The sequence below is a fragment of the Mesoplodon bidens genome (assembly GCF_964165515.1).
Source record: "Mesoplodon bidens genome assembly, chromosome: 12".
NCBI lineage: Eukaryota > Metazoa > Chordata > Mammalia > Artiodactyla > Ziphiidae > Mesoplodon > Mesoplodon bidens.
In genome coordinates, this window is record NC_138168.1 from 89,178,356 (window position 1) to 89,196,708 (window position 18,353).

Below are 18,353 nucleotides of genomic sequence, written 5' to 3' on the forward strand. Positions count from 1 at the left end.
AAGGTAAATGAAATGGCCGAGCATTTTGATGATCAGAGGCATCCCTGGGTTTTGCCTGTTGCATAATTACTAATAGTGCCCCATTTCACTATTAAGTTTTTCTTGGCTTGGACAGTGTATCAGATGACCCTAAAGATGGATTGGATTTAGAATTGATAGCATTTGCTAATTGAGGGGAGAGCGGGATGTTGGCATAAGAAGCGAGAATATATACACAAATTTTAGAAATTCTTATGATTATGATTTTATTAAATTTTCCTTTTTGGGAGAATTAAACAACAATTTCCTTACCTGCATACCGCAGTCAAATCTTACATGTTTAAAATCCCAGTTTGTTTTTTGTCTTTTAATTAATACATTTGAGTTTTAGACTCTTCAACAAAGTGATAGGTGCTGTAAAGACTATACTATATTTAATTTACCTAACATTTCCATTGATTCCATTTAAAAGTAAAGCTTTTTAGAAGAACACCAGTGCAGCTTATGTTAGGAATGTAGCTGGTGGCAGTTGGGAGTATCCTGTGTATCAACATCCCATTCCTGAGACTGGGCTTCAGCCTGTAGAACCTTTTGGTTCCTGATCTTTTTTCCCTGATTGAAACAGATGGCTATAGTCACATGATACCTATTTTAAGGTTTGTGCGTAGATATGGCTGTGATGTGTATGGACCATTTCAAGTGCTTAGTGCTCTTGTATTTTCCATGTATAGGCGGAGGGAGAAGACAGCCTGAAGAAGATGCAGCTGATGGAGCTTGCAATTCTCAATGGCACCTACAGAGATGCCAACATTAAATCACGTAAGAATGAGACTGAGGCTCAGAGCTACAGCTGTTTCAGCTGTTTTGTCCCCAGACCTCTCCCCTTTTGGCAGCACAATACATGAACAGTTAAACAAAGTGAAGAGTTGAAATAACTGTCACTTGATATGGGACTAACTGTCCCATTTTTACTGCTTTCAAGAATTGAGGGCACTCTCTTGATTTTATTTTATGCCAGCATGCCTAAATTTTGAGTTTACAAACTTTTCTTTTATTCTTTTGATGAAATTTCAACTTCTGAATTCAAGAGTTGCAGGAAATTTTCTGGTAACTACAGATTTAAGACTTCTAGTTTGTTACATTTATGCAAAGGACAAAATTTAAAAAAAAAAAGCTAATTTGGAATATATCTGAATGCAGTGATTCTTCTGTTGAATTCTATTCTTTTCCCTTGCTTGCACATTTTTCCTCCAGTATTTTTTTTCTCTGTTGATTTTATATGTGAGTTCACAGAGAGCAGTAGATGATACTATTTTTAATCCTATTTTCCCCTTTACATGTATTGTGCATGCTTTCATAAACTGTAAGAGGATTGCTTTTTTATATTTAAAAATGAAATAATGTGAAATTTATATTTTGAGACAATCTGAGTTTTACACATCATTCATATGAACATGATGTCATTTAAATTACTGATTTTTTTTAAAGAAATAGAATTTTAAAGACATAGCCAACTTTCCCAAATATAGGCACCCTAGTGTGTTTAGAGTGGTTACTGTTACAAATGGTTGGCTTTAATTTACTCATGAAACTGAGTATATCATTAATAGTCATGTGTTTAGGAATGTAACATTTTTTTGTATTGTTTTTTCTATAAAGAAGTTAATTCCTACAGATGCAGGAAATTAATAACTGTTGGTTATTTGACTTAATACAATGAAAATTATTCTTTCCTTCATTTGTAATTGAAGCTACTCTTTAGAAATATACCAAAACTGTATTTCTGTGGACTCCAATTACCAAGTATTTTTTAACATCTTTTAATGCAAGTGTTTTTTTGTGCTTCTGCATGCACCATGAGTCTCATGGAATCTTAAAAACATAGATATATCAGATATATGAAGTAAATATAACCTGTTTTAATGGTCTCATTCTTTTTTTCCCCAATGGCTTTTTAATGTTTGCACATTTATTCTCAATCACGTTGGGGAAGGGGAAGCTGTTTTGCATTTGGTTGGTGTGCTTTGGCATTTCTGTGTGACCAGCGCATGTACTAACGATTTCCTTTTATTTTTCTTCTTCTCTGCTCTCTCCTTCCCTTCCCTGCCCTCTCGTTTCCCACGTCTCACCCTTGGCTGTCCCTGTGCCTCCTTCTCAATCTCTTCGCTTTCACTGTAGCAGCCCTTGCCTTTTCTCTTGCAGCCACAGCCCAGGCCGCTCCAAGGGTTATCACGGGGCCTGCGCCCGTTCTCCCGCCCGCTGCCCTGCGCACCCCTACGCCAGCTGGCCCTACCATAATGCCTTTGATCAGACAGATACAGACCGCTGTCATGCCAAACGGAACTCCTCACCCCGCTGCCGCGATAGTCCCTCCAGGGCCCGAAGCTGGTTTAATCTACGCGCCCTATGAATACCCCTACACGTTGGCGCCAGCTACATCGATCCTTGAGTACCCTATTGAACCTAGTGGTGTATTAGGTAAGTGGTTCTCCCTGTATGGTTAATGACATTTTTCTTCATAACGTCTGCTGCCCCGGACTTTGAAATGACATATCCGTTTTAGAGAGGCAAGACAAGTTTCCATGAGAAAGACTGAAAACTAAATTTTGTTCTATTTCAGCCTCTTATAAGGGTCCCCCCTGTAAATAATTGTACCTTAAATTTATTCAGATTCACTTTGGTGACTGAAATTCACTTTGCTTGGGTAAATTTGAGATGAACATTTTAAACAGAAAATACTTTTCACATTTTTGACAGCATGGCAGTCATTCTGAGTTTTAGGCCCCACCTGTTGGCCTATCCTCTTCATCAGCTCCACCACCCAGTTTTTAGATTCCTTTTGTGTCGGATATTTATTTGTCAGCTAAATTTTAAACTTACATGTGAAAGTCTTTTGAGATATTTTTAAAACTGATGTGTTTTCTAATATTTGTGATCACTTAAAAGACGAAAGGGACCAACAGTTGCATTCTTCAGTTTTCTTCAGCTTTTCTCTTTTGAAGTCCTAGTTAATATTAAACATAAGAGAGACTCTTAATTTCAGTAGTACAGTATGGAATGAAGTAAATACCAAGTCACTGAATTAGAATCACATTTGAGACAAAAATTAAGATCATGCTGTAAACGCTCGGTTTTACATGAACAAAAAGTGGTGTACTTGAAAAAGACATTACTGATGCCTTTTTTTTATAGAGTGGATTGAAATGCCAGTCATGCCTGATATTTCAGCCCATTGACTTGCTGGATGAAGGACTAGAGTACGGCAGCTGTTCTAACACGACCAGTCAATGTGGGACAAACTGTTTCCGGGCTGCCCCTTTGTTTTACCAGACAGAATTTGAATTCTTTTTTCTTGAATTGTATATGACCTTGGTGCTGCGTGCATGCTGTTGACTTTTAGGACTTTGATCTTTTAAGTTCTTTTTTCCCAGCATTAATATTGATGTCTAAAAATATGAAAGTCTTTAATGAACCCGGACACTAAGATTTAAACTTGAAAATTCATTGTTCAATTAAAAAAAGCCACGATGCTCTGTATGTTATCTGTGTGTGTGCATGCACTCAAGTGCCTTTTGTTTCATGAGCAGATACATTTTATTGTACATGTTTTCCGTTTATCTCTAAATCATTGTAAAAAGTACTATAGGTCAGAATTATACAATAGAACTGTTTATGAGAGGCCTGTTTCTGTTGCATATTCCTCAAAGCATTTTTAAAATAACATGTAACCTATAACCCCTTTACGTTTTCCTTTCTGTTAACGCTCTGTGCTGTGGCCCCATGCCTGCTCCTTTCCCCCAGAGCTCCTCTCTGCTGCACGCACAGCGTCTGTTCGAGGAGTTGGACTGTTGCTTCCTGCAGGGCTGGCACTCTTAGCCACCAGCTGCTGTTCCAGCACTCTCAGTGCAAGATCTCGCTGATTTTGCCTTGTGGAATTATACTTACATAAGATTAGTTTTTCTAAAATGGAAAAAGGGGTGATGGACCAGTTTACTGCTTAGAAACAGCAAGAGGCACTGCAGTAAGATTTCTCATTTTAAAGCAATGTGCTTTTGTTGTGTTGGAAAAATCTTCATTTATAATACTTAATTATTAGACTGACAAAATTGAAAGCAAAATATACAGATACCTATTGACATTCATAAGATGAATAATAATGAGTACTAAATGACAAGATTCCATTATCAATTTTATTTCTCGCTTTGCCACCTAAGCAGTAAAACATAATATTGACCACTTGGAGAACTGAGAAAATATTTCAAATTGCTATGTTATAATAAATTTGCACACAGATAACATGCATGCTATATATCAAGTCTCATCATATTATTTTAAAATGAGCAGTGCCCTTCAAAACGGATGCAGACATGTGTGTTGGTGGTAGTGAGGAGATTGGTATTAGCATCAAATCTTCATTGATGACTAATTTTTAATTCCCTTCCTTTTATCTTTAGGTATGGCTTTCCCAACGAAAGGCTAAGAATTCAAGAACGGTCTTAACTGAACCCTCTCATCAGATCTGAATTTAACAAATGCTTAGTCTCAGCAGCCTCCAGGGGGTGGGAGGGACGCTTAGCCTAGCAGTCAGTGACTGACTTGCACTTTTGCACACTGATAGAAAGGAAAAGTATGTTATTAATTGGTTTAGGCTGTAATCTTACAAAGTAACGGTAATTTATAAAGGAGTGTATAGTAGTATACTGACTGCTAAGTGTACTATACTGTTTGCTTTACTAATCACCTAATTCATTGCAGTTCATACTTATTGACTCAAAGTTTAGAACCACAGTCTGTAGGCTTTAAGAATTGCTTTTAAACCTTCTTAAGTGATAGACTCTGGAAGTGGTCTTAAGGTTAGCAAATAATTGTCAGTATTAAACATGGCATTATTTAAGTAGTCCTGCTGCAAGAAAGGCACTTCAGTGAATATGTGACTAGTAAAGCCTAACTATGTTTGGATCTAATAGAGTTCATGAAATCTGTAACTTGGGAATGTAAATGAATGGATAAAATAGGTTAAGGCCAAGATTATTGAAATGAATGCAATATTAATAGATGCATATATACGCAACATATTATGGTTAATTTTAAGACTACTGTGCCTTAACATGTTTCCTAAAAGAAAACTCTTTTGTAGTAAACGAACATTTGAAATCCATTTTGATAAACCTGCTGTTAATGTTTGTTATCTTTTCCCTTGTGAATGTTCTCTAACTTTGTCTTGGTAATTGCAATTTAACTAGGTGCGGTGGCTACTAAAGTTCGAAGGCACGATATGCGTGTCCATCCTTACCAAAGGATTGTGACCGCAGACCGAGGTTAGTTTAGTTCTGCAGTTCTTGTTTATGAGAAATGCGTTGGGTGTCCATAAGATTTGTAACACCACACCTGATGGAAGAGATATCACTGCTTGCCTGCACATCGTTTCTTTTCTTTTTCTAAGTTAATTTGTAATAATTGACAGGTTTAAGGGTTGGGTTTTTTGGGGTGTTTTTTTTTCCTCCCTTCATATTTTAACTTATTAAATTCTATATTAGTATGTACAATGATTTATTTCTACTAAAACGTAAATTAGTCCCTTTGGGGAGCTATTAAATTTTCATGTTGCCTTAGTTATTTTTCAGGAATAATTTTTGCTAAAATTTACCTTTTAATTGTTCTGAAATTTGGGGTTGGTTTTGCAAAATGAACTAAGCAGATGGTGCTTTAACGAGAGAAGTAAAGGACTATGTGCCTCCTGTGTCCTTTTGGAGAAAACTGAAGATTTAGTTTCCATTTTCCTTTTTAATAAGATACTTGAACCACTGTATACACAAGGGTATACATGTCAAGTACTTAGCTGAAATCAACAAAGTAAGGACTGTGAAGATAACTTTGATGAAGTTGGATTTTTTTTTTATGAATCAGAAAATCAGTTCCCTTTTATTCTTACATTCTCTTACCAAAATGGATCCTTTGATTTTTGTCATTTGCTGCTAAAATATATTATCTGAAGGTAAACTATCTCTTGAAGCTCTGTGGTGACATGAATCCAGCTGTTTGCAAATCCTTTTTGACTAACCTGTGACTGGGAAATAAGTCTTCATTTTTCTCCTTTTCAACATTTGTAATTTGTGTCCTATATATGCCCTTGGACCCTTTTATAAAATTATTTATGTTTATTGAGGAGTGACGGTTTCGGTTTATTGACATTGTTTTCTAAGTTTGTCATTACAAGGTGGGAATCCAAAGCAAGATAAAAAAGGATTTTTTACAAGCTTCTATTATGGCACATCTATTACCTACTAATTAATTTGATCAGAGTCTCCAATATTAGTGGTGGAAAGTGATGTTTTAATACCCCAATCCTACATTTTCTATGAACTTAAGACCTACCTGTTCTACATGGTTATCTTGAATACTGATGATAAATATTGGATACAGCTGTTGTCCACATGAGAATAAAATCTTCCCAGAGATACTGATGATAGCATCATACATAATTAGTTTGAAGACTTTTAACTAATACATATATTACTTGTAGAGATTATTCAATAAATAGACCCCCAAGCTCAATGATTATTTATGAAGATAATGTTAAGTGTCGGTGTGTCATGCACAAGTAAACCACCCCGTGTGCATCAGAAAAAGTCTCCTAGTGATGGAGGAAATTTTTTTTTAAATGGTTTTTTTAAGTAACTTTCTATTTAAGGAAACCAAATAATTCCGTGAATAATCGGAGCTTTTTCTCCCCACATGGTTCATGTCTAAAACAGTTCTAAAGAGTATTTTAAAGTAGTTTTTTTTTCTGTTAACCTTTTCCTGCATGCCCCTTTTAGGAGATTTCTCATAATTTTGTTTTAACACAATAATTACTGGTCTACTTAATACTCCAGTGCCTTGAGATAGTTGAAAATATTAGGAAGATTTTACTGTATTTGGAAATGACGGCACATTCCACGTGAGGCTCTTCTGTAGTTATATGTGTTTGGATTAGTCCTGTCACCGTTTTTATTAAAAATGCAATGTCAGCAAACCGAAATGCTACTTTTTTTTTTTTTTTAATAACAAATACTCATATACTGCTGTTACTATCACTGTATGCACTCATTGGGTCTAAGGGAGAGATCTGAAATCCTTAAATTATTTTATGATACTACTGTTTTCTCTATTTTTGAGGTTTTTTTAATTATTATTTTTTAATCTTTTGAAGGGAAGATTAGTGTAAGTGTTCATTTAATGCAAGGAAACTCAGCCCTTAAGACGTATAACCATGTAATTCTATATGAGCATTTAGAGTACTACATGGTTGAGAAATACCTAGTTCTTTACTAAAAGTAAACCCACCTCTACACATATTTGAAAACTGAATTTGAAGCCTATAAAAGACCAACTGACTTTTTAGTTGTGATGAACCGTAAGTGCTTTTGCACAGTTGATACACCTGTGTGTACTGTAGGCGGCCAGGACTTGGCAGAGGATATAGTCTAGGTTTACTGGTATATATGTAAATGGTAGTTTGCTTTGTTTATGTATTCCACACTCAAAAAAACATAATCAGAATTTTTCTAAATAATTTTACAAAAACCATCATTTACATAATTTGTTATAAGAAACTTAATACAATTTTAATCAAAATTTTAAGTGATTTCAAAAATGCTTTAAGATTCTATATTTCTGGAGTACCTATGAAGTGGTATGACTACATCATGTTAAATATTTATTTTCTTCTTTGATTTTGGAATAGCAGTTTTTAAATAAAATTCCACTTATTTTTAAGAAATTCAGGGAAGATTTGGTCACACTGAAGATACAGTATTTTTGTAGTATTTATAAGGTATCCTAAATGATAGACTATAGAAAGCATTTTTGTTATATGAAGGTAAACCAGTCCATTATATAGATCATTTAAACTCTGTGAAATTACGCCTACTGGGTTTTGATTTATGAAGTGGCACAGAATCTGCCTTTGCACTGAATATCTTTTCATTTACATCTCCTCTGCCTTAGTCACAGTGGCAACAGTACAGAAAATTCTCTCAAACCTCAGAATATAGTAGAAATAATTAAGCTATTGAATGAGTCTTAAAAATCATACTACTGTTAAGTGGACCAAGTTTGGTGAAGCAGAATGTGACAGAGGTTGATTAAGGAAGGAGCAACTCAAGGACATTGGGAATGATAACTTTTCCACTTGAGAACTACTTTATGTTTTACTGTAATTTTTTTAATTTTTTTTGTTCTGTTTGTTACTTTGCAAAAGAAAATAGTATTTACAGGTGGCTTCTTTTAAAATATAAAATATAAAGCAGGAATGTATATGAAATGTCAGATTTTATTGTTATTTGCAGAGTATTAGCTTTGAAATTGAATAAAGGAAGCTGTTTGTAGTTTTAAAATGCCTTATGGGTATCAATTAGAAATTTCTTCTATTTTTTGATGTACTTAGAGCTTTTTGAGTATAGAATTTTAAATGGCAGGATTTTACAGTGTTTACATGCAAGTGCATTTTATAAGTGTTCTATATGTGTAAAATAGTATTTTCAACTGGAAAGTGTTGGCTAGTGCTGAAGGCCTGGCCTTTTTCTGGTTCCCATGTTTCCTACACTGCTAGACTACAGTTTAGTATTGCATTGTGTCATGAGGCCAAGAAATTCCATGTTGTTTGTAAATAGAATAATTGAAAAAGCAATAAACATTTATTGAACAAAAGAAACCTTGTTTGGCCCAGAGTTTATGTTGAACCAAATTATTCATAGAAATTTAAATTTCTTTAGATTCATTTCTGTTGATCATCAGTTATTAATAATCACATCCATCATTAATAGTTGCTTTAATGCTTGCATCTGAGAGAATACTAATGCTTAATAGCAGTCAGATACTGATAACTGCACTGACTGTTTCAGAATTCTGTATACCAAACCTATTCATTGTTGTTGTTTTCCAGTTTTCTTCATTGACTGCTACTAACTATTAGTTGTTAGTTGTATTTTATTTCTATTTTTTCCTGTTAACAGTTTTTGGGGTTTTTTTATTTTGTTTTTTTGTGGGAGTGGGCTCTCCTTCATTTGTTCAAATCATGATATGAAATTGTCATGATTTTTATTGTATTCTGTAGATGGTGTCAATCAGTTTGTCAGAATTAAACATGCTTTTTTTTATTAGTTGTGATTAGTTTTTCATGTTGTCATTAAGCCGTCACTAGCTGAAACTAATCTCTTCTCTATCTTTTCTTTTCTTTTTTTTTTTTTTTTGTTTTTTGTTTTTTGTTTCTAACCACCCAGCCGCCACCGGCAACTAACCTATGACCTTCTGACCTCTGAACTCTTCACCCAATGATGACCTGACCATGCCTGCCTGCTGATCAGTTAACTGGTAATCGCCTTTGCTTGCCTGTCGTCAGTGCAGCGAGCTGAGGCACTTGTCCGTTCGTCTTACCATCTAACCAAACAAAAGACAAAGAAATTGTCCTCCAACTCAGCTTTTGTTTTTTTTTGTTTTTTTTTTGTTTTTGTTTGTTTTTTCTTTTTTCTGTTTGGGTGAAAGTGGTTCTAGAACCTGCACTGAATAGTAGTAAAGCAATAAGGCCCAATTCATCCCACAGCACTGATCATCTTTTAATGTCCCACCCTAAGCGAACGGTAAGAAGGCCTCACTTCAGAAGGGGAGACAGATGGCCCTTAACTACTCAGTGACAGAGGCAGTTACTGTGAGAGACTTCTAGGAACCTTTTCTTCTCATAGCGAGTCACAGCTCTCTGAATGTACTGTGTCATGATGCATCATGCATGAACCTTTGGTCAGGGATGTCATTGGTGAAGTGATTTCAAAAAGTATTCAAAATTTGATATGCTGTTTAGTCACTACAGTGCCCTCAAAGGGCAGAAGTTGCAGCCTTTTTTATATTGCCTGCCAAAATTTGAAGTATTAGAAGTGTGCCATGAGAGAAAAACTTAAGGAATTTTGAAAAGTAATGCAAAGAACAAAACAGCAACACTATTTTTAAAAAGGTAAATATCTGAGTTAAAATTACTGAACCTTTATTTTACACCTCCTTTAAAAAATATACGAGAACAAGGTACATGCATTATGTGTCACATTACTGGGCAAACTGTTCAAATATTTTTTTTAAACCTCCCTGTATAGAAAAAAATCATTAAGGATGTAAAAGCCATGCTTGCCTATTTGCTGTATACATGTAATGAAATTGTAGATAAAGTGTAGTGCATTGAAACAAATGAACAAAAAGTAGATACTTTTACTATACAAGGGTGCTGGTGCAGAAAAAATATATATATTTTTGGAAATGTAGCATTTTATACTTTCAAGTGTTATAAAAAAAAAAGAACAAAGAAACCCTTTATTTCATGAGATGATTTTTTCTGGTGGTTGTCAAGAAACAAAAGACCAAAAGAGCCTTTTTGTCTTTTTTTTATTTTTTAAGTATTGGAATAAGTCTAAAGAAAAGAAAGTGCCTTATTTTCCTTCATGGTCATTTAGTCAACTGTCCTGTAAGGTCAGCTCTTCCCTCAGAATACAAAGTTAATGCATGTTACTCAGTCGCCCAGTATGTGAAAGAAGATGTGAGGGGAGACAAATGAGTTGATGGTTTGAATTATATGATTTTTGCCACGTTACCTTGATATAAATTTGCCAAATCTGATACTGTGAAAAAATTTGATACCTTTTCTAATGCCTAGCAAGTAAGTTTTAAAACATTCTTTTAAAATCATAATTGAGTGCTTTTTGGTTATTGCGATATTTAATGTTAGTCCAAAGGATTCTGAAATAAAAATTATGTGTGATCTGAACACCACTTTACAGACAAAATTAGAGCTCTCTTTTGTTGGGGGGGAGGGGTATTGGATTTTGTATTAATTGGAGGTAATAATAGTATATTAGCAACCTTTTTCACAAAAACGAATCTTTGCGCTTTTCATTCTGGAAAACAAGGTTTTTAAATGAACCAAATTTCATCGGACTTGTTTCTACCGTACCAGACCACTTGGGTAGTCCATCTCTGCTGGTTTTAGTAACCTAAGCCAACAACGCCCCCTTTTTAACTTTAAAAGAATGTGAAAAACTAGCATCATTGTGCATATAATACTCAACTACATGTGAGTTTAAACTTCCAGTTTCTTACGAAGTTCAGTTTTGTAGTTGAAGCGATTTGTGCACAAAGCCTGCATCTAAACTCCTAAGTAATCATTAACTGCTCAGTACCAGACGTGGCAGATATCAGGTGGCGGTGGCTCCCCAGCTCGTCAGCTCCTTCCCTCTTCCACACCTTCACAGCTTCACAGTCAAAGGTCAGCAGTAAGCTCAGTAAGCACCTTTGTGGTGACCTCCTCCATCGTCTTGTCTCACTCGGAAACCGTTTTCAGTTTATTTACTATGCAATAGACATTCATTGTTCTGTATTCAGCTAGCTTTAGTTTAACATGCCACTGCTTTGTCTTTCTGTTACACATACAGTTGTTTTGATTTATTTACAATATATGCTGTGCCATTTTGATTTTTATTTTGTTTGGTTGGTTGAATAAATTTGCGACACTCAAACACTTGAGGTGATAGTTTGAAAGCGATACCAGTATTTGATCTAGTTTCATCTCAACTATGTTATACCTGGACAGTTTAGACGTTCATCAAAGGTCTTTTATGGGGAAGAAAGTAAACGTATGAAACAAACGTGTGACCTTTATAAGTAATGTTGGCTCTGAACAAACGTTTGAAAACTTAGTTGACAAAATTTTGGGTCAACCGAAAAAAAAGCATGACTTTTGAAATCTCTGAATGCCTTGGTTCTCAGTATTATCATTCTTTCTTTATTGAATTTATTTCTTATTAAAACATGTAGTTTTTAAGACTTTTTTTTCTGACAGTATTATGTAATTTTTTAGTGCGGGTAGATGGGAGTGTCGCTTGTATGTTACCGTACAGCTGACATGTATTTTTGTCTATTCTTTATTATCTCAGTAGTTTCATGCTATCTATGTATCATAACCAACCTATTGCCTATGAGAAACATGTAAGATAATGTATTTACAGCCATTGTTACAAGTTTATAATGTATTTTTCTATCTTGTTTTATATGTATGTTATATAACATTCAAAAAGAATTTTTTTCTTGATTGAGAAAAGGATACAAAATGCAAAATCCACAATTTTGATAACTGAAAATTGCCAATTGTTTTGCAGTACTTTATTATATTGGGTGTCTTGTCTTTCTTGGGCTTTTAGTTAGCTAATGAATGAATACATTAGACACTTTTGGGTTTTAGTTGGGATTTTACATAGCTTGCATTTTAATTCTTTGGTTCTTTGCTGTTTCTATTAACCCATAGCATTATTTTAATAAATGTTATAATACCAACCTACTAACTCTGGACTATGTCTGTTTATTAACCTTTACGTGTTTAATTAAAATAAACAAATAAAGACAAAGGAATGTAAAGTCTTGAATTCCTGGACTAACCCTGAAGAACGTGACCACAGATAACATAGCGTGACTTGTTTTCATGTTGTTTGTCAGCTGACAATTCCGCACACTACTGTTAAAATGGCTTTGGTTATTCTGGGCTTTTACTTCGGGGTGGGGGGGTAGGTAGGTGCCAATAGAGATGGGAACAAAGTAGTGTTGGTTTGAGGCGTTCTTCTAGTCTTGCCACTTGCCTTTCAACCTCTGCATTACTAATTCCACAATTTCTTATTTTTCCTTCTCCAAAATAATCACTGTCTGCTCACAGCATAAAGAGTAAAGAGATTCGTCGTAATGATATACCCGAGAAACCAGTTTGATTCTTTGTTGAACCATTTTTTGAAATCTCTATAAGTAGATAATTTTATGGTCACATAAAGCAAAGAATCTGATGTCTTACCTTATTCAGATTTGTGTTTTAATTGGACATTTTTCCTTTATAAAGTTTTGAACTGTTTTAGCCAGCTGCTCCTGTTAGAGAGGCTAAAACACAGGTAAAGCCAAAGGTAGAGTGGCTCTGTGTCTCAGGACAGCCCAGAGTAAGCCGTTCACAACAGCCACAAACCCGCCTCTCCTCGTGGAACCCTCGGCAAGAGATCAGACAGTGTCACCACTCAGCTTTATGTCTCACCCTGTTAAAAAATACAGTCAGAATACATTAATATAAGAAGTTTAAGGGAGAAGAAATAGCATTTGAAAAGAAAAGTTATATATATTTTGCATGCAGGTCAATTTAAGAAGATCTATTAAATATCTTCATGCTTTTCTTGGCTGCAACCTAGGTAAATTGACCTCTACTTATCAATTCTTTAACTCTTGAGGTGCATTTTTGTTTCACAGATACTGGTATTTCCTTTTCTGTGAAATAGTTCTCCTGGATAATAATTCTCAGGATGAATTTTTGCATTTGTAAATAATGCTTATTTTGTAAATTACATTTTATTTATTTTAAAGTTCTAAAATTTGGGGCTAAAATGAGTCACATGTTACAGAAGACGTAACAACACCAATATGCTATTAACCAATCAAAGTACTACCACAGTATATATACATACATGAAATACATAGAATAGTGAGAACATCTGATTTAATCATAATTGAGATGGTTCTCTGGATCAAACAAATATATTGTTTCTCCAGTGGGGGATGGGCAATGCATTATTATTAGGTAGAGCTTTACTATGCTACTCTGTAAAAGTTCACATTGCCATAGAGCTAATATATATTCTGTAAAACTCTGAAGATGTCATTCAAGCTGCTAATATACAAGTCATCATGGCACCATGTCACTGAAATTGATGAAGAATTTCTATACAATTTATTCCACATTTTCTGAAGCCTGTGAATGCAGTCTCATCTCATTTTCAGTTAAGAGTACTACTTTTATGTATAATTATGTCATATTGCCACCTTTTATGTTGTAAAAGTCCATTTTTAAAAGACAAAAATATCATTACAAAACCCACTTTTGTACAGGCTGTAATAGTATAAAACATGGAATCACCAAATTGTTAGAATGATAAAATGCCAGAGGCAGTTTATTGTTTTATGCTACTAGTCCTTGACAAAGCAATTGAAAGTTAAGCTTTCAGTCGAGAAGTTGGTGAAATTAATGTACTAGTAGTAGTAGTCAAGCATTTTTTTCTTAGGCAAAATGTCAGGAAAAATGTAGCATGAAAGTCAATATTCACATATACCTACTCTGTAGGGTAGAGTCCACCTAGAAGGGCAGTTGAAGCTCCCTGTCCATAAAGCCAAGATGTGCATATGTTTACACAAGATAGGAGGTGGTTACGTTTCTAAAATACTGGATAAATATGAAGGATCTAAATTTTCTAGTACACCAAAAGCAGACAGCAGGTTTAAACTGCTCATTACCAAATCAGTCTTTTTTTTTTTTTTACCAGCTAAGTCTAACACTTTTATAAATGACAGTCTAAGGCTTCTCCAGTTTGGGGGGACGGGGAGGGGTTTGTGTGTTTTGAATAAGACGTCTGTCATTCCTTGATAACAATTAGCAATTGTAGTATTTCCAGCAAGTGATTTTTAGTAGAAAGAAATGTATTGCTAAATTACAATCCATTATTTAATAGCAAAAATCACCCAGAAAACTTTTTGGACTCAAACTTTCTAAGTACATAAGGTAATTTTTAAACATTGTCACAAGTTTCTTAATACCTTTATTTAACATGGAAAAATAATTCATAAATATGACAGATTTTACTTTTAGAAATATTCATTTGGTACACATGTAATTTTATCTGTGGTTTCTTTTAACACAATATTATCTAAGTTGAACTGCCTTTGCTATGAAGAGATGTAACAAAATTATGTATGCCTACCTGGTACTCAATGCTGAATCAAACTGGTTCACCTAAGCGTAGTACTCTCCTTTCTGTGTTTCTGCTGCACTAATTGCAGGGGGTGGGAGAGAAGAAGGAAGAATTCTCAGGAGAAGGAGTTGGTAGGTGCAGCAGGTATAGCAACACGACGTGGGTGTCTCCTGGCTAACAGTTTTGCTGTCCCTTCGTGGCAAAAGACACCACGTTGTGGGAAAAAGCACAGCTCCCATGGTAAAAAAGTTATACCTTTTTTAAAAACGCTATTATCGAGAGATTTTGATTACCAAATACATCTTTTGTGGTTTATATTGTAGTGGTGTGTATAAAACACTTAGAAGTTTATTTGTGGAAATTGTACATAGAGAAGTTGAAATAGGTCTTCCCCAAATCCTGTGTGAATGGAGAACCACGTTAAGACTGTACATAACGTGCAATAAACCAACTGGAAAAAGTGCATGCGCTGCATCCTCTCAAGCCAGCTGCAGCTGAAAATGCTGCTTATGCCTACCCCCCCCCAAAAAAATACACACCACACATATAAATATCAGAATAAAGAATGTACATTTCACTTTCAATTTCTATTGGTGCTTTTAACACTATTTAAAAGAAAGAACAATGTGACATCCTGGAGCTCTAATTCACTTCACTACAAGCTGATCATAACATTTTCCCTGATTTCCAGTGATTAGAAAAGGAAATCAGTAAACAGACTTACTACAATGTTTCTCAGTTGGATGTGCATCCCAAATACTTGTTTCTAATTAGGAAACTCAGGTACAATTCGTATATAGTTTTTAGATGTAAGAAAAAAGAAAGGAGTGCTGACCAAATTTTGATCCTGTAGGCTATGTGAAAAGGATTAGTGTCATCAATTTTTTGAACAAAGAAGAACTGGTAAAAATACCAGTGGTTTGAAACCTTTTCTCAAAGATTTTATCTTGACATCTAAGTTTTAGGACTCCTTTGCACCTGAAATTTCCCAGTCCTTACTTATTCATAAATCTATTCTCCAGGTTTCTTTTCCTCCTTTCTGATCATGCACTAGAACCTTTGTTTTCCTTAGCAGTATTCTCCCCACATGCTTCTAAAAGCCGATAGAAGCAGGGTCCAGAGCATGGGTACAAGCTAGCTGCCCACAGATGGCGTTCGGTTTGGCCTCTACAGTGTTGCTGTTGCTTTCATTACCTGCCAGCATTTAAAGTCTCAGTAGACTTTTTAAAATCTATTCATAGAGTCTACACTTCTTCAAAGAGCAAATTATCTAGAAAACTGCAGCTTGCATGTGCCTGAGGTAGCCGTCAGCTGAAACTGATGAATTCCACTATCCCTTTTAAACCAAGGGCTCCCAGTCACTGCCCCACTACTCCTTACTGCCCCAGTATCACACCTGGACTGTTGATTTCCATTCTTCTAACTTGGTTTAGTTTTTTCGTCCCCTCCCTGGTTCCTGTAGACATCTGTGCTTGCCTCTTCAGATTCAGAATGGTAATTTTGACTCTTCAGACACCAAACTAGCTTCTCAAAGGGTATCATGTAAAACAGGTTTTAATGTTTCTCCTGAAAAATCAGATGAGTATGGTTTCTGTATAAAAATTAGTCTGATAATTCATGCATTCCTTAATATTTAGGGAGGAATTTCTGTTGTGTGGAGGGATTAGATGACATTTGGGTTTCCTTCCAAACGTCATTTTTTATAATCATCTCCCTCTTTGTAGGAGCTCTTTGTGATCTTGTTAGAAAGCAGTTAAGCTAAACGAACATTTAAAAAATATCCCACATCTAAAAAAATATATATTAGTGATGGTAAGTTGGGGATCATGTTTTTCCAGAAAATGTACATTAAAATTAGATTCTCCAGTTAAGTACTATTTTGTGAAGTATAGAGGGAGTGCTTATTTTTATGTGCTATACAGCAGTTCCAGTTTGAGAGAGCATCTCAAAATTAGGGTGAAAATTTAACTCCTGTGGTTCTGCTTTCTTAATGTATGCACTGGTTACTTAACTGAATACTAAGAAAAACTAGGAGGAAGTGGTTAAAAGTAAAATATTAGAAGAAAACATTTGCGAATTAATCCACAAGTATTTTTTCTTATGGAACTATTTGAGTTGATGCTAAAAATTCCATAAGCACTCATTTCAAATTTTATCAAGGTCAAGAATGAATAAAGTACCTTGCCTAACTAAGCTTGAAACCTGAATTTTAAAACCCCTTGTCACAGTGTTTTAAGTGATTTAGCCTATAAAATTAGAATGGACTAATAGTGCAGGTGAGAAGCCATCTTGAACACATTTTAATTATTTATGTTAATGATGCTTTTGCCCATTGTTTTCTCACTGAGGTAAAATAGCACTGAAAAATTGTTCAGAGGTTAAACTTATTCTAGATTTCTAGATGGTGGGAAAATGGAAAACTTTAAGTTAGTGGGTGGAGCACTGTACATATGAAAACACCAAAGCTAAGAATCTGAGAAGCTAAGTAAGATCTCAACTGGTATGCCAGGGAAGAAAACTAGATCAACAAATCAAACGTACAAATGTCCCACCTTAAACTATTATTCAAGCATCAGTCTGTGGGGCTATTAGCAGGAAAATCGGTTTTGAAGTCAAAGGAAAAAATTAAGAAAACTGGGTAAGATTGATATCACATCTGAGAGTAGTCAGTCTGTCATCACTAAGTATCAGTGTTGGTTTTAAAATGAATTAAGTCTCTCTCATTGTTCTTGGAGCTTATAATAAAAGCAACCTAGGGCTTCCCTGGTGGCGCAGTGGTTGAGAGTCCGCCTGCCGATGCAGGGGACACGGGTTCGTGCCCCGGTTCGGGAAGATCCCACATGCTGTGGAGCGGCTGGGCCCGTGAGCCATGGCCGCTGAGCCTGGCGTCCGGAGCCTGTGCTCCACAAGGGGAGAGGCCACAACAGTGAGAGGCCCACATACAGCCAAAAAAAAAAAAAAAAAAAAAAAAAAAAAAAAAGCAACCTGGCATGGCGGGACACAAAAGAAAAAATGCCATGTAAGTTTTACTTCCATGTCTTCCAAAGGGCATTGCATTTTCACTGAATTCTACATGAGTCTATTTGACAAAGATTTTGTACTCTTCAAGGAAGACATCACAGATGTGAACTCAGTCAATTACCTGTACTAATAAATACCAAGAAAGCCTTGTAAATACCTTGACTCCTTCAAAGAGGTGTTAACCCAAATTTTTTTCTTTTAATAAATTTAATTAATTAATTTATTTATTTTTGGCTGCGTTGGGTCTTCGTTGCTGTGCGCGGGCTTTCTCTAGTTGCAGCCAGCAGGGGCTACTCTTCTTTGCGGTGCGCGGGCTTCTCATTGCGGTGGCTTCTCTTGTTGCGGAGCACAGGCTCTGGGCGCGCGGGCTTAGTTGCTCCGCGGCATGTGGGATCTTCCCAGACCAGGGCTTGAACCCGTGTCCCCTGCATTGGCAGGTGGATTCTTAACCACTGTGCCACCAGGGAAGCTCCCAAATTTTTCTAAATTGCTCGTTATCCTCTACTAAAGATTCTCCACCTCCACCCTTAAACTCCATCCTAGAGAATTGATAGCAAAGAAAAG

The 18,353-nt window shown here is 35.5% G+C and overlaps 1 protein-coding gene and 1 long non-coding RNA gene across 6 annotated transcripts in view; one reads left to right on the forward strand and one right to left on the reverse strand.

Annotated features, from left to right (window-relative positions):
* Nucleotides 1-12,334, forward strand: part of QKI (QKI, KH domain containing RNA binding) — a 139,862-nt gene extending 127,528 nt beyond the window's left edge. Inside the window, exons 5-8 of one of the 5 annotated variants that reach the window (XR_014017172.1) lie at nt 711-798; nt 2,158-2,457; nt 4,434-5,297; nt 9,243-12,334. Coding sequence is in view for 4 of the 5 variants with exons in the window: in XM_081250641.1 (XP_081106767.1) it covers nt 711-798; nt 2,158-2,457; nt 5,223-5,297; nt 9,243-9,259 (480 nt within the window). In the remaining variant the exon portion in view is untranslated. The other 4 variants (XM_081250642.1, XM_081250643.1, XM_081250641.1 and 1 more) reach the window with 4 other exon arrangements.
* On the reverse strand, nt 10,560-18,033 carry LOC308625963. The gene is made up of 2 exons (XR_014017173.1): nt 17,754-18,033; nt 10,560-17,520 (listed from the first exon to the last, which is right to left on the reverse strand). It is a non-coding gene; the product is annotated as an uncharacterized lncRNA (long non-coding RNA).
* Nucleotides 18,034-18,353: the final 320 nt, after the last annotated feature.